The sequence below is a fragment of the Pieris napi genome, chromosome 2 (assembly GCF_905475465.1).
Source record: "Pieris napi chromosome 2, ilPieNapi1.2, whole genome shotgun sequence".
Taxonomy (NCBI): Eukaryota; Metazoa; Arthropoda; class Insecta; order Lepidoptera; family Pieridae; genus Pieris; species Pieris napi.
In genome coordinates this window covers 9,423,807-9,440,769 of record NC_062235.1, presented here as the reverse complement: position 1 = coordinate 9,440,769, position 16,963 = coordinate 9,423,807, and the positions used below count along the sequence as shown (strand labels likewise).

Here is a 16,963-nt window from a genome sequence, read left to right as displayed (position 1 = left end):
CCGTTATAAAAAAAAGTTCAAGTTTATGGTTTTTCATTAATTGAATTGTAGAATAACTAAAATGTAGTAAAATTTACGAAAAAATTAAATAAAAAGTTATCCAATGCAAAATATTTACGGGTTTCGTAACTGTCATGTTAGGCCGTATAAAGCTAGCCGGGTCAGTTAGTAATAAATAAATTACATTAAATTGTCAAGTTGAAGTGATAGTATCTTGTTGACCACGTTGAAGAAATGCAACTAACCAGAAATATAATAAATTATAGCGTAAATATTTTGTTTAAATGTGTAGTACCTTCTCGCGTTAACCAAACGACGAGCATTACGTACTAACAAAGATAATGTACTAATAATAATTTGCTAGCTGAGGTGTAAGGTAAGTGAGTGCGTTTTTATGTGATCTTAAAAATCCATTCAATTTGCTTCTTTCTTCAAAATCTCATCTGGAGATGATATGGAATAGGTTTAGGCTCGCGTACTCCTTATTATACAGCTTAACAATACGTTTAGGTAAGTATATTATTTTAGGAGAGTTTATTCCAAGTTCTATAATCAGGTACATTATTTTAATAAATTGATGGCTTAGAAATAAATGCGTTAGATCTTTTCCTACATTTTTATAGAATTATCAGTTATATTTCCTCTTACTTCATTAATACGATACTAGAGTCTACTTAAAATACCAATTTAGTACTTAAAAGTTAAACACAAAAATTATAAAACAAAATATAAATGATTAAAATGTTACAATATATACATACTGTTGCCAATGTAACCGTGTATCATTTTCTATTTCCTCCAATTCACAACATTCTTCTTCGAGTCTTTCGTATTTGTCATGAAGTTCGGTTAGTTGCGATTCTAGATCCTGTAATACACAGTATAACATTATATATGAACTTTGACCTGACACCTAAAATTATATATTTTAAAAATGACAATAACGTAAATTAACACGGACAAGAGCCAAGAGAATAATATTTTTATCTTCAATACACTTTTTTCCTAGATAAATTCTGAAGTTAATTGAAGACTTCCATTTTCAACACATTTATTTTAATACTTATATTGAAAATTCAACTAGTAATTTATACTAAAAATATTCCTCAATATAGCATAGAGACAGGCGACTCAAGAATGTCTGTTAGTCTTTCAGCTGTATCTATATCTACAAACGAAATTCTAAACTTACTTGTATCCTATTCTCGAGCAAAAACTCCTTCTGTAGCCGTTGCGCTAATTTTGCCTCTTTCACGTCTTGTGCCGCTTCATATATCGAGATTTTTCCCTCCAAGAACTTGAGTCTCCTCTCGTAATACTGCTTGTGTTTCTTCCCTAACTTCACACACTTACATTCTAAACAATCTTCGTTAAGCGTCCTATTTCTACTTTGCCTCTCTAACTTCTCTCTTATGCTATTCAGTCGTTGTATTTCGGTATTTAGTTCACCGGAGCATTCGAAGCTATCGTTGAGGTCGGTCTGAGTTTCTTTGCTCTCAGTTTCGACTCCTTCAAATATTCCGCTCTCTTGTAATATGTTATTTGGTTTTCTTTCCTCACAGAGGCTTTCGAGGGATTCGGTTCTATCCTTTTGCTGATACGGTGTGACGGTCGCGATCGCTTTGTGTGTTTTGTGCGATATGTCGGTTTCCGTTCGTAATCTTACGTCACATATTTTCTTCGGTTTTGCCTGAGTGAAATTTGTTGAATAATTACATGGTTGATAAAAAACCTATTGTTATTTTAAGTTTTGGTGGTTTGTGGAAATATGAAATTGTCATTGTCAATAATACATAAATCCAAGAGGTTTTAGAACAACATTACAGAAATAAGGTTATACTTAGCATAAAATATAATCTCACTTGGATTGATATAGAAATTATTTAAAAAAATCAGTTTGTCAATATTTTCTATACACATATTAAAAAAAAACTGGAAAATACTACATAATAATACATGTATAATTTACCTGATAAGACTCGTCTTCGCTGACGGAGCTACTTAGTGCCTGATAGTTATATAACATCATCAGAACTTGTTCCAAGCAGCTCCTATCATCTGCCGACGCATTAAGGATCATCTGTTCCAGATGTTCCTTCACTGGGTTGCTCTTCAAAGAGTCACTAGCTTCTGAATTTCTATCCAAAATATCCAAAACTTGCGCTTTGGCAAAGTCTTCTTTGAAGTCGTCATGCGGGATATTTAAATGCCGTCGGGGGTTGCAAGGGCTGCTCGGTGTATGTGGAGATTTATATCCAGAATCCATTCGTTTAAGTTCTGGAGATGCAGAGTCCTTTATTCGGGAGCCTGGGGACACGCAGCCCGAATCCGAGTCTGTTAGGTTGTCCCTAGCGCCCTGGAAATATAAATATTGAAATGTTAGAAGGCACCATTCAGGAACATTTTCCCGATGACATTATATATACATGCATAGAGGAATTTTACTTAATTTTATTAAATTTATTTAAGTAACATGCGTTGATCCATGAAGAAAGGAAATTAATGGAAGCGAAATTAAGCAAAATTTATTAGTACTTTTGTGAAACATTTAAATGTTGTACGTCGACCTACAAGTTTCGTAAGATTTATAGATTTATCATTCTTCCTATTGACGATAAACTATGTTATTTGAATTACACTGGGTTTAGGCGTACAAATTACAATATTTATTTTAATTTTGGTAACATTCGCGTGGGTTAATCGTGGCTACTTTTGGGCACATGCTGCCTACTGTCGCTCCTATTTTAGTAACACTGTCTTATCTCAATATTATGTTTAGTTTCACAAAGCTCGTTTTAAATAGATAAAGATCAGCAATTAGTACTGAGCAAAAACGTGTAATTCTAAAATTCTAAATTTTTATAAACATTAACCCTGTTATTTATTCGTTTTAAATAAAGTACTCATCGCTCAATTATTAGATTACTAGTTAAAATAGTCTAATTGGACTAATTTAAATCTTAGTAATAAGGGGATACATTTCTTTCATTTTAAATTAAAAATAAATATCACAAAACTTAGTTCGAACAAACGACCATTTAAAGGGCGAATTCAGGCAATCTGTGTTAAAAAATCTACCGCAATGTATGTCTATAGTAAATCAAGACTTAACCTCTGCAATATTAAAACTCTGTCGCAGTACAAATATCGCTTTTCTGTTCTTTTTTTTGATTTTGACTTGTAAAGACATAAAGACAATGTTCTAGACTAAATTTAATTCACTTACTATAGAAAGCTTAGTAATTAAGTTAGATTGACTAAAGTGAAACCGCAGGGCATAATGAAAAGCCTAACCACAAACTAAGACTGTGAAAACAGTTGGAACTCTACACATAATCGAAGTAATTAACTTAGCGAATCTAAGTAGTTACTTGTGGTTTACTTTCAATGATTGTGAAGAAATTTAGACTAATATTGTAACAGATAAATTCGTAGCTAGCGTACCAGAACATGTAGGTTAATATGCATTTTAAAACAATTTTCTATTGATAGAAAAATGTTCGATATGGTCTTATAACGAGTATTTACGTTCGAAATCAACAAAAGGAATTCTTCGGTATACAATATATATGGAGCACTGATTCATAAAAGAAAAAGTTTAAGAATGTTTTAATACTTATTGCAATTGTATTATGTAGACTACACTATCATTAATATGTATATAAAAAATAAACAGTTTAAAACGAATTATCGAGAGACCTATTCAAGTTAAAACAACGATAGGATTATAAGTAGTTACTTGTTCACGTTACATAAAATGGGTCAATACAGCTACTATAGAATAACAGAATCATATGGTTTCACGTTTGATACGCACTGCTTCCAACCAGCATAGAATTTAATTGCTTTACTGACGGAAATAGGAAACGGTAGCATACTGCCCGAAGTGACGTCATAAGATTAGAAACCTAGCAAGACTTCTTTAAAAACACTTTAAGGCATACTGTAATCTTGTTAGTTGAAAATAAGCTGTTGGCCTATCTTTACTGGTGGAGTAACTTGTGAATTGCAAGAAGTTATTACAATTCTTGCATACTAATGTAGAGAGCCAATTAGTGTTTTATTATATTATACAAAGCCAGTGTTAATTTAGTAATTAATTAATTTTTGTTCATATCTTTTACGTTCAGACGTTCTACCGTACAAGCATGAATAAACGTTTTTATTATTATGTGTTTACGATGACTTAAGTATGGTAAATGTCAATAAATTATATGAATAATAGCAATTATTTAGTCAATTTTATGGGCGATCAAGTCTATTCCGGCATTAGACGCCGTGGGAAGTCGACAGTAACAAAAGATTATTTATAATATATAGGAATTAATGTATAATATTGTTGACGTTGCTTTTATATTCATATTTTTAGTTTTAATAGTTTTTAGTATATTTGTCCGTTAATTTATTTGAATTGAATATCACATAACTAATCAGAAAATATTACTTTATAATATTAGTTGTGAAAGTGACCACCTGTAGCTACATATATACTTGAAAATGTCATACTCTTAGATGACGATTTCACAGGGATTTTCCTGTGATAAAACGGAAAATTATGACTCTTATACAAATTAACCACAAAACGGTCATTTTAATATATACCGCACTTGACAACAGATATTGTTTATTTTCTATCAATGTCGATCATCAGATCTTACAGAAAAAGATAGCGGCTCAATCGTTGCTTGTAAGAAGTTTGTCAAATTAAATTTCGGCACCCAACTTTGCATTTTTGATATGATGTAGTTTAAATGATACAAAAACAATGTGTAAAGATTTTCGTGTCAAACCAGCAAGGGTTAAAAAACTTAAAAGTGTTCGCGAAATTACTCGAAAACGGTAAAACTTGGATAAAAAAGTTAAATGTGAACTTTTGTGTAACTTAAAAACATAAAAATATTGTATGCCTTTTTTTGTTCGGTCAAAATTACACCATTTAAAGTTTTAGTTTCAGGGATGCAAAAAAAAATCGTTGGTAGTAAAAAGGTTGTAGTGGAGCAGAACAAATAAGCATTATCAGTTAAAAAGCAATATAGCCAAGAGAACAATTATTTCAAACCAGATTGTAAAATGAAGTTGATTTAATATCGCAATCGGATAAAGAATGTATTCCTAAGGAGATAAAAGACAACCTTGGAGCAAAATCCTTTCCATTCAATTGGAATCTCACATTCCAGTAATATAACCTCCGTTCTATTGTAAACATTTTCACACCTTTATTTACAGTCATAATTCTTATCATATTACCAATCTTGCATTGAATGTCGTGTACAACAATTCAGCGTTAAAAAATCTCGAATGGCCTTAACTTTGCCATATCACCTCGACGTCCGTCGTTCCACAACTTAGCGTTTATAAGGCAGTTTTGCCGCGCACCACCACTATGTTGAACCAGCTACCCATTGAAGTTTTAAATTATTAACGATTCTACTTAGGATCCTTCAAGAAAGGAGCATACAATTTCTAAAAAGGCCGGCAACGTACTTGCTTCTGGCAAAATGAATGACTATGGGCGGTCGCGACGGTATCACTTAACATCACTTGAGCCTCCATGAAAACATATAACTCATTAATTTTAAAGTCCCCAGACTCTAGAACAGCAGTTCTCGCTTCATCGAGACAATTTGGTGATATTATTTTATCGTTTTAATAAAGTTTTTTAGTCAAACTATTTTTGACTTATATACAAATAATATGCAAATCATGTATCGTATTATTTTACGATGCGTACCAACTTCCCGAGGTAACGATGTGATAAGTGATATTTTAAATTCCTATATTAAAGCTAAAATACGCTACTGAATATCTTCAATGGACTTTGAACTTCAATTATGTAATCATTAAAGCATGCAAGTATCATTATTTGAATATTTTGATGATACAACAAGTCATTCATACGAATAAGTACTGTATGAGATGGAGGGCATATAGTAGAGCCAATTTAATAGACCTAACCTTTGACATATGTCAGTCTTCATAGTGACCTGCTTAATACATTGATTTAAGTAAATTAACCGATACGGATTACAAACATGTGTGAATCGATTTCGGATTTAATGAGAATTTTTGTATCGTAAGTTTAATGAACAAAGAAAGGACAAGTACTTACATAATTTTAAAAAAATAGAGAAAATATTAACTATCAACATTGATACTATGTATATAGTCTACTGAACGTAATGAGAGCTTATAGTGAAATCGATTAGATACATAATTGTATATCTCATTTGTTAATACTTTATTTAAAAAAATGTTTTATTTATGATTTATGTTCCAAAGAATTAAACAATTCCAACTACATGTATATTGTAAACAAAGTAACAGTACAAACGACAAAAAGCGGTAAGAAAAATTGGAAGTCAATACGGCTCGGACGATTTGCAAGTCAATAGCATGGATGGATCATATCCATAAAAGGTTATAATAATGGCTTTAATATTAGGTTTACATGAAGTGATTAAGGTAGCGAAAATTATAGTGAGTAAATTTTACCGGATACAAAAACCAGTGTGTGTACTTATGTACACGCGTTAGAAGTTATACTTCTTTGGCGTATGGAAAAAAAATAACTAAAATGCAGTAGTGATTAACGATAAATATTAAAATTAATCAATAAATTATTATTAGTAAATACTATCACCGTCGTATATGAAATTGATTTAATAAAAATACCAAAATAATATTTATTTTTTCACACTGTTTAATTGTACTGTTACGAAACACGTGTACTAAATATAAAAATACTAGAATATACAACTTGAACATAGTAATTATCGATTTTCATGCCACCTAGAACTAACTTCATTCTGTTAATTTTGTGTAACGGTGCGCATGCATCGTCAAATTTTACTCTCAATTGATTTTACTCTCATAAATTATATATGTGAAGTAATTCTACACAAATATTATCTGAAATATATTTGCACTCACAATTTATATATTTGCTATCAGGGTAGCCTGGAATATTGTGCAATAAACTGCGAATATTTTCAGCCAGTATTCAAAGTGTACATTAATGCTGAATATAAAGGACGGATCTCATATGAGAGGACATAGAAAAAAAATGCGGTCAGTTGGATTTTGAAGTCGCAATGAAATAGATTTATCCTAATTTAGAACTTTCCGGAAAACATTTTTGGTTGAGTAATACGAATGCTTCTTTGACGATAAGTTTCCGCGTACCATAAAAACTAATGTACTTTATATATGTATAATAAAATCTAGTATATTATATTATACTATAGAACACATAATTAAAAGTAATAAAATGCGCAAATCGTTAATTATTTAAACAGGATATGATAACGATTAAGTATCTAATTTGGTGTTTATTGAAAGTAACAGGTTATTTTTTTAAATATATTTTCGCTTAATTGATTAAACTTTATTATTCAATTGATGTTGAATACAGTATTTATTTTAATATAACCTTCATATAGATTAAATATTCTTATCATTGCTTCTCTGTTTATTTTTCTCAACACCGTATCACATAACAAATTCCGACTACTTCCTGCTTTTAAAAGGAAGTAAGTTATTCTTTGAAGTAACGGTCTGACAACCGTATTTGTCTATGGACAAATTTCATAATCTTTATAAGTCCAGTAACCCGTGGCGATAGAAATTTTAACTTCTCGCTGATCAGTTCTTATACCAGCGTGCTTTCTTTCTTCATTCCTCGGAATTCGATCCCAGGACTTTAAGGCGTGACTAAGGGGCAACTCACAGCTATTAAGATTATTATTGTTTATCATGTTTGATATCAAAAGCCGCCACATTTGAATAGAAGCTTACTGTGTCTACATTATCTGTGTGACGTGAAAATGATGATCTAATATTAAATAATTCCTTTCCAGTAAAGTGAATAGTTTACTGTGTTTGTTGTAATATACGTGGCTATTCAAATTAGTTATGTTAAGTAATGCATAGCGATTTGTTTTACACAATCCAGTCGATAAGTGATTACTCGGACAAATAACGCAATTTTAATACTAGGTAAATTCTTAAGTAATTACTCAAAGGCTATATAATTTATTTTTTGATAATATAAAAATAGTTTATGGTAATAAATTTATCTCGTAAACTATGAATTTGGTTTTGTAAATACATATATTTATCTAAATAAAAATAATCCCAAAATATGTTGTTAAGCGGCAAACTGGATGACGGCTGGACCAATTCGAGTAATTTTATTAATTCTTTGAACTCGAAGGTTTTTACTGAAAAAGTTTTAAAAAAGTCGAAAAATGTAGTTTTATTTAGTACTTAGATATATTTCGGAAAAACGAAGAGTCTTTGTGTATCGGTAAAGGTTTCGTAACTAAATAGCTACTAAAACGGTAGGCTTAGTAAAAAATAATATGGAGAAACGATGTTTGCGAGGGCAGTTAGTAACAAAAATAAATTGAAATTAAAAAAGACCTATTACTAATAAAATATAAAAATATAGATATATGATGATGAAAATGCATATGTGATGACATTAATTACCTCATCGATATCCATCCCGTTCATTTTCACTTCACCCAAGTTCACTAGACACACTTAAATTTACACTTAAATAAAGGTGTCACCACACTACCTTCTCGGGATGTGCGTCTTCAAGCTCGAGCAGCCTGAATTCCATGAGCTCGATTTGATCGCGGGCGTCTCGTAGCGCATCTGCAAGTCGCGTGCACTCGCGCGCCGCGCTCGCCGCGCGCTCCGCCGAACTGCGGCACTGCCCGCATGACTGTAAGAGACAACACGTTAGGACGACCTTGGGACGTGTGAAAGGGCTTCTGTGTTTGTAATAAGGTACAAATTTCCGTATTAAACAAAGAAAATTTGTATGACAAAGACACAATACTATCGTATGTAATACAAAATTATGGGTAATATATTTCGCAGAAATAACTTCATAAATTTTGAAATAGAAAACATACATCACTGGAGTCGTTGTGTTAGTAGTACCTCTTAATTAGCTTTGTATTATATGCTGTACGTATTGGACGTAGGTTAATGGACTGATAGAAAGAAACTATAAAACTTTATCGTGTCGTGTCAGCATATTTATATACGTAAAACTCACGTCAAAAATATTGGTAATAGCATATAATGTGGACACCGCTTTCTAACACAGACCTATGTCTACATTGATTAGTTGCAACATAACCTGGTTTCACTAATCTGCTTGGTCACCCTACAAAACAATAGAGCAACGTGACGCAACTTCAGGCGCCTTTAACTTTAGTGACAAGATGTTTGTATTGCAAAATCGTGACATTTTACAAGCGGTGAACGATTCTCCCATGATAATTCAAGGCTATACTGAATTCCTTGTTAGTCATATGTGGCACCTCTTACTAACAAGCCATCCATAATTTTTAAATTTTCCTCACTTTACAGAGGACAATTTCCGGCTCATGAATATATTTGAAACTCCCTCTATGGTTTTTCTATATGAATTTGTTTTCTATTGGTACAATGTATATCGCTAAATTTGAGTCACTTAATTGTGATTAGTGTAGACTCTAAATATAATCTATACGTTTTTGATATACAGAAGCAAGCCGCAATATTCTTTTTTCTAAAATGCTTTCAAAACAAGAAACTCATCATTTTCACAGTGCGCTAGAGTTCAAAAGATATGTTAACTACACAAAATATCAGCACACGTTACGTTAAGGTTTATATGAAGTGACGTTGTTTAAAGTGTACACCTATAATCGCATTTAGTATTTGTTGGCTTCATGACGATATGAGATTTAAAAAGTATCGATTTATGCTTACAAAGCAACAAAGTCTTAAGATATTATGTCTGTCGTGTTTATTGTCTATGGCTCCCTCATGGTACCTTTGACACATAGGGCCATTTCTGCGGTCTATTTAAATTGCTAGGGATCTCAATCCAGGACTCACGGGTTATACGTTGTAGTAACTGCGTACTGTAGATACTGTGCTATAGTAAAATGTGGTGTTCGGTTTTCAATCTTCTAAGGCACAGTCTTTAATAGTAAAATGTTTATTTCAAAGTATTTGAAAAAAGCTATTTAATAATTCATTAACGTAAATCTTGTCCGGATTTCCCTATTTTTTGCTATCGTTTGAAGGACATTTTTTACTTCTGCATTACGTTAATAGAAGTATCACTTAGTATCTTGATAAATGAAAATATTCTCAAGCTTATTTTCCAAATAAAAGTGGTAATTTTAGTTTAAATATAAAATAACCCGAAATAATTAAAAGTAGTTTTCTCAAACTTTGTGTTTATGCCCTTTGTAGTATATACTCTTGGGCCGTGGAGTGAAAATGCTTAAAGATTTAAGTTGGCGCCTGAAAGATAGTACCGGTGACCTGAGAGCTGGTACTTTCCTCGCTCAACGAATAAGTATCGCAATACAGCGAGGAAATGCTGCCAGCGTTAAAGGTACACTGCCAAAAGGACCCAACTATTTATTTTTATTTGTTTATTTATACATTTAAAATTATTATTATTGTTACTATATAGGTTCAGAATATATAATACTGTATATTTGTGTGTTGGAAATAAATATCCCATTAGTCATTAAAAAACAATTGGTTGTAACTTAGTCCGTAATTAGACAAAACACAATCTTGACTTATATAATATTTACCCGTAAAATCAATCTTTAGCGATAATTAAGTGTAATTGGCTATTTGCAATCGCGAATATTCTAATTAGATAAGATATAAGCAATCTAATTTGCTTATTGAAGTGTGGAAATTACCTTATACAAGGCATTACCTAATATTCGTTTGATTTGCATAAATATAATTGTATCTTTTCAGGCATTTCATTATGTTCTACTTGTAAAAAACTGTAACGTGTATACGAAAAATTCTTGACATTAAGGGTCTGTTTCACAATGTATGGATAAAGTACCAAATAGCTATGCAACACATACATTATTTGGAAGATAAATTGTGCTATTTGACATTCATCGGACTCATAACTTATGATGGACTTTATGTGACGAATACCGCTATCTGACAGTCGAGAAACACAACAATAGTGTTTATCCTACCAATAAGTAATAAATAGCTAATTTGGAACTTATGTAGAACTTATCCGTACATTGTGAAACAGACCCTAAGTCATAGTTTAGCGCAAAGTGCCTAATATCGGAAAACCAAAGTTGACGTCCATTTTGCTCCCCAGGAAAACCATACGATATAAAGAAAATAATCAAAAAAGATATGTAGGGCGTAAAATTCTAGACTTGATTAACTAATCTATATTAAAATGTGACAATACCTCAATTTTTATGTATGTCAGGAATAAATTGAAAAACCACTTCAATATCTACTTTACCAATTGCTTCACGAACCTAAGTAACATAGAGACAGATCGCTAGCAGCTGCACTAAACATAGGGACAGGTCACTAGCAACAATATTTTTTAATTTTTTTGTGTTACTTTAAATCATTCATTGCTTTTTACACGCTTTATATTAGCTTCACCTGTATGTATGTATGTATGTATGTAACCGACTCCTTCGGACTCGATTTTGACCCACTTTTAACGGACAGATTTAATTCAAACTTTGCGCACCTGTCAAAGATCGATGACAATGCAATAATCCGAAAAAAAAGATGAAAAAAATTTAACTAAAAAATAAATAATGGGTTGCTCGATAGACGAAAAATATGGCACAGAGCGCCCCACGCTTTTTCACAACAATGCCAGTATTTTTTGTTCATTACCATTTTCAGCCTAAATTAGGAATTATTTTTCACTTTTTAGTTTGATGTGCTTTAAAAGCGTGTTTTTTAGTTTTTTTTAACTATTATTTATTTGTGTGTAAAATAAGTGTAAACAAATATTTATAACTTATACGTACCCACATGTCGTTGAGCGGTTGCGGTGAGAGGGAGGCTGGTGCGGAAGACACCGCTGAATCGCCGTCAGACGGGGCCTCCTGTAAATTATATAAATATAGGTAACAAACTTATAATATAGAGATAGATAGATATAGAATTGTATATAATTTTGTTAATCTATTATGTAGCAGCAATTGAGGAGGGAAAGGAAGTGGCCAAGAATCTGAGAAGGTAGTTAAATCCAGGGAAAATGGGCAGTCCAGTGCATTTGCCATGTCTTATGAAGAATGTGGTCTCAGTACAGACCGAGATCGAGATAGATAGATACAAAGAATGAATTGAAAGATGTAATTGTTTTTGTTTTCTTTCGTGTATTTACGTAGCTATTGAAAGTGGCCATATTTAAATATTTATTTAAAAAAGGTTTGCCAACGGACATTGCAGTAAAAGATAGCACACAAAAATTACAATTTAAACTGACTGGTGTACAATCATTATACATGCAAACACACTAACAGAATTCGTACAAACAAACAAAAATTTCATTTAAAAAGCGAGATATAAATGATAAGTTAATAAAATAATCGTATTTTATATGCCACTATCTCAAATAAATGGGATAAAAGGACTCAACAAATTAACTCGGTTCCATACAATTAACACGAAGTACAAAGGTTATTATATAATCAATATTTTAAAAGTGCATGTAATTGTATCCTGAATCCTATGCAAGTCACAGACGAAATATGACACCAAAAGATAAATTTAAAAAGTCAGCAGTCTAGACTTTGGATTTATGAAATACAAATAATGCGTCGTGTATAGAACGTTTGATTTTTAATATTATAAAAAAAAAATATCAACAAATTTATCCAATGTGTTAAAAACGTCTGACTAATTGACTTAAATATAATATAATATGTAATACCAATCATTAATATAGGAAAATGTCAATACTCAATAAAAATCGCATATTTTGCCTAATTAAATAAATAACAAACTTACCCGATAGAACGTTTCTTTCCTATGTTGTATGTCGGTTTTCAGGTCTTCCCGATTTGTCTTCTCTTTTCCCTGTAACAATACATAATTTGTCAATGGTTAAGTTACATTTATAATAAAGTCAATACAATTTTTAATGACAATATTTTATATAATTTTCTGGACTCGTCATTTCCGTTGCTAGAACTAAATTTCAGGCGAAGTAATCTTTCTTTAACAATAATTACTATTAAAGCATCAACAATATTTAAGCAAAGTATTTCTAAAAAAATCGTAGTACTTATCAAAACTGTCAAAATTTAAAAAGGCGCCAAACAATGTTACACGCAGCCACAGATAATGATAAGATATTGGAATATGCCATAAGAATTATATTATTGACTTGTGAATACAATTAATAATATAAAGAATTTTTACATTTGAATTTTCTTAATACTAGAATATAGCACTACTAAAATATAGTTTTTTTAATTTAGTTTCTAAACTTTGTACTTTTAATCATATTTCTATATTTGGTATAAGAATTTTTAAGCAACAATAATAAAATATGGAAGTAATAATTGTAATTTTAATGACACTAGCGCCATCTATGGCCAATTTAGCTAAAACTTATTGCGTGAGTAACTTAGTTATTTTTATTAGTTCGTTGCCGTATCATGATTGAGCACTCTAGTTATAGATGGCGCTTGTCACAATTTCTGGCATAAGAATATCTCTTTTGATTTAAAGTTAATCTACGAAGTTTTAAGAAATATTACTAAAACAATATTTACGATCAAATAATGTTAAATCAATTTTAAAAAGCCTAAAGAAGATTTTATAAATAAAGGTCTACACGTAATTCCATTGTATGTTTCTCTTACTTAAAAATTGCGTTTTTGACTCCGTCATAGTCATTTATTTCAAAAAATAAATAATTACAAATCTATCTACCCCTGTACTTTTAAGATATGAACGGCACTCCGCAGAACATGCAGGAGAGTATACTTTTTAAACAACTTATTACATCAAGTTTAAACTAGTTAAATGAATAACAGTTACAGCAAGTGCTAATACAATTTCAAACAAGTCCAGTACAACTTTGTTGGCCTGCCAGCTATGCATAAGGAGAGGCTACTTCCAAATTATGGCAATCACCATAATACTTAAATGTTAAAAGGCCTGAAAGATAACGAGTTGAAAAATTAATGGACACATTAAAATGTAGGTCGAGCTTTCTTCACGAAATTTACCTACCTATACAGTCATGCGTCATTTCAACATTGATTAGACCACCATATTCATTTGTAAAGTGTATTTACTTGTAGCTAATAAGGAAACGACTGACGAATGACGACTCATTGGTCTAGTGGTTAGTACCCCTGACTGCGAATCAATGGGTCCCGGGTTCGATCCCCGGCTGAGACGAACATCGATGTGATGAGCATTTGGTGTTGTGCTTAGGTCTTGGGTGTTTAAATATGTATTTATATGTATATCTATTGCCTAGTACACATAACACAAGCTTCACCAGCTTAGCATGGGACTCGGTCAATTGGTGTGAATTATCTTTAAAAAAAACACACTATTGTACGTTATAAAGCATCTGTTAATCTGTTTTAATTCGTATTAAATCAATATTATAGTAAACATAAGTACGTTGGTCAAGTTTTCTGAAACAAATGAATATTAAGATGGTAGCCATAGAAAACGTAACATATTATGTACATAAAGCCGTTATGGAACCTTGTAGTAAATTATTACACGCTACATTTTAACTGTCCCTAGTCCTAGGAGTGTTACAAAAATAAAGTCTTACATTTTTTATTTCTGTACATCGATCAGAAATATATGTACACGTAACACGGGCTTCTCATTGTCGAAGAAACAGACATCAAAATAGTGAGATAATCGTGGCTCTATGAATATTAATGTATTGTAAAGTATGTTGATGCCTTTTGACCCAACCTACATCGTGAGAAAGCTCGTGGGCGGGACACCTGAAGCGACTTTTATTGCTTTATGTTTATTTATCGATTCTTAACAACTTAAATATTTCCGAACTTCTTCCGGTACATTATTTTCGTAAGCTTTGTGTTATTTACATTTATCTATAACACTTGACATTTCCAGAAAATTGCCGCTTTCGTAAGAATAAAAGTTCCAAACAACATTTTATCATAAATTTAATATCATATTATCAGAGCCTGACATATTGTTTCAAATTCAAAAATCATTTATTCACGTAGGTAACACAATGTACACTTGTGATTCGTCATTAAAGAAATAAATATTAATGCTTCTAATTTTACATTTACTGCCAGTTCCCAAATCAAGGGCGTAGAACGGAAGAGAAGAACTGGCAATAAACTCTCCGCCACTCTTTTTAATCGCCATGTTTTTTTTTTTTTTTTTTACACAACGTTTGGTAGTAACAGTAGGTATTAATTAAATAAGGTTAAAAATAACTTAAAAATAAATCATAATGACGTCGGGCAAAGTCAAAGCTTTAATGAGAGTGCATTTCCAGTCTTGTCACGTACGGCTCAGCCTTTAAGTTAAGCATGCGATCCAGACAGTAGCAATGGAATTCCTATTGCTTTATTACTTGTCATTTTGTCTGATGCCTCTCTAAATACATCGCAGCGCACGTGTTCAGCTATTTTAGGAGAAACAGCTTCTTATAACGCGATACTCTAATTCTATTAATCTCCATTATTACAAATAATTTTACTGTGATATTTAGTTATCATTTGAATTAATACAAATAAAATTGTGAGAGTAATCACAAATGTATAGTCGTGTAAATATCTTTACGACGGCCTTGCATAAATAAAATATATAATAACTAATAAGGTGTACTAATAATTGATACTGCAGGAGAAAAGTTAATTTGTTATTCATTAAAACCGGTACGTATATCGCTCTTGCAGGGGGCAACGCGCAACGCAACTAAACGCTAACTTATAAGACAGAAAAAATACGCACATTTTTGGGTAGGAGTAGACCTATAAACTACCAAATCTAAACATAAATTTTATCATATGACCCTTAAACTAACTAAGGCTCGAAACAAACGCATTTATGTAACAGTCCCACTTATTGCTTTCTATGTTGTGATGCCTTTCCTTATGAAACAATTTTTTTTTTGTCGCAAATAAATAAAACCCAGAAGTAAGCCCTCCAGCGCTAAGCCGATGATCCGGCTTATTAATTAAATGCGTCTTATTTAGACCACATAAGTAGCAGGTCTGACTGGGCCGATATTGCATAATCTTTGCATCGTTTAATGACCAGAGAATCAGTACAACGATGCAGTTGTGAAAGTTGATTGACCCTGCACGAAGATGTCTTTAAATTAGTAAAATCTGTCCACGTCCGTGTGCTTTTCAGAAATCCATTATTAGCATTTTCGTCTATAAACTCGTGGTTTTGGTCTTCTTAAAAGGTCATTTTCTGTATTAAACGCCAAACGTTGTGGGATATAGGTTCGCAACAAAATGACTGTACCTAAAATATATAATGTAAATGTCAGGCACTTCTTGAATCTGCGTATCTGATCAGAGACTACTCTGATGCACAGGTTGACCTCGTAGATAATACAGGCGCTGTAGTTATAAATTGCCTATTGGTTTTATTTCGCACTTAGAATTCATTTGAGGGCTCAAATGGCCAGGCAATACCTTGTTATTTTGATATAATTCTACCACCAATTTTCCCTTTCTGTTAAATCAGCTGCAGTGATCAAGCGCCGAAACCGATTAATTATAAAATCTAAATTGAAATACATTTTGCAATTCGGTTAATTAACCCTCTTAGCAAAACCATTGAAATCAAAAGACAAGTTTAAGTTAAACAGAATAGTTTTCCCATACTGATTCTGACTAAAGCGTATACGGAGAAATTAGGGCGTCTAAAAGTGAAGGGCTGACGCCAAAGGGTCAAAGGTTCTAGAGCTGAATTAGAATAGTCTGGCAAATGTATGTTGCAATCTAACACCATACTCACCTTGAAGATTTTAATCTATTTTGAGTGACATATAAACACGTCGTTAGGTATCAATTTGTATGATTACCATGCAGTTGGTTTAATGCACAGTAAAATTTCGTCACAATTGATTATTTATGTCTGCTATTTATCAAAATAATGGCCCGAGTAA

At 31.9% G+C, this 16,963-nt stretch overlaps 1 protein-coding gene across 3 annotated transcripts in view; it reads right to left on the bottom strand.

Annotated features, from left to right (window-relative positions):
- LOC125062993 (rootletin) overlaps window positions 1–16,963 on the bottom strand; it is a 100,601-nt gene that overhangs the window by 10,220 nt on the left and 73,418 nt on the right. For all 3 annotated transcript variants that reach the window (XM_047669180.1, XM_047669183.1, XM_047669181.1), the window contains 6 exons: window positions 12,829–12,897; window positions 11,844–11,921; window positions 8,582–8,731; window positions 1,970–2,356; window positions 1,193–1,690; window positions 762–868 (listed from right to left, as the gene is read on the bottom strand). In XM_047669180.1, the coding sequence (XP_047525136.1) occupies window positions 762–868; window positions 1,193–1,690; window positions 1,970–2,356; window positions 8,582–8,731; window positions 11,844–11,921; window positions 12,829–12,897 (1,289 nt within the window). The remainder of the gene's footprint in view (window positions 1–761; window positions 869–1,192; window positions 1,691–1,969; window positions 2,357–8,581; window positions 8,732–11,843; window positions 11,922–12,828; window positions 12,898–16,963) is intronic.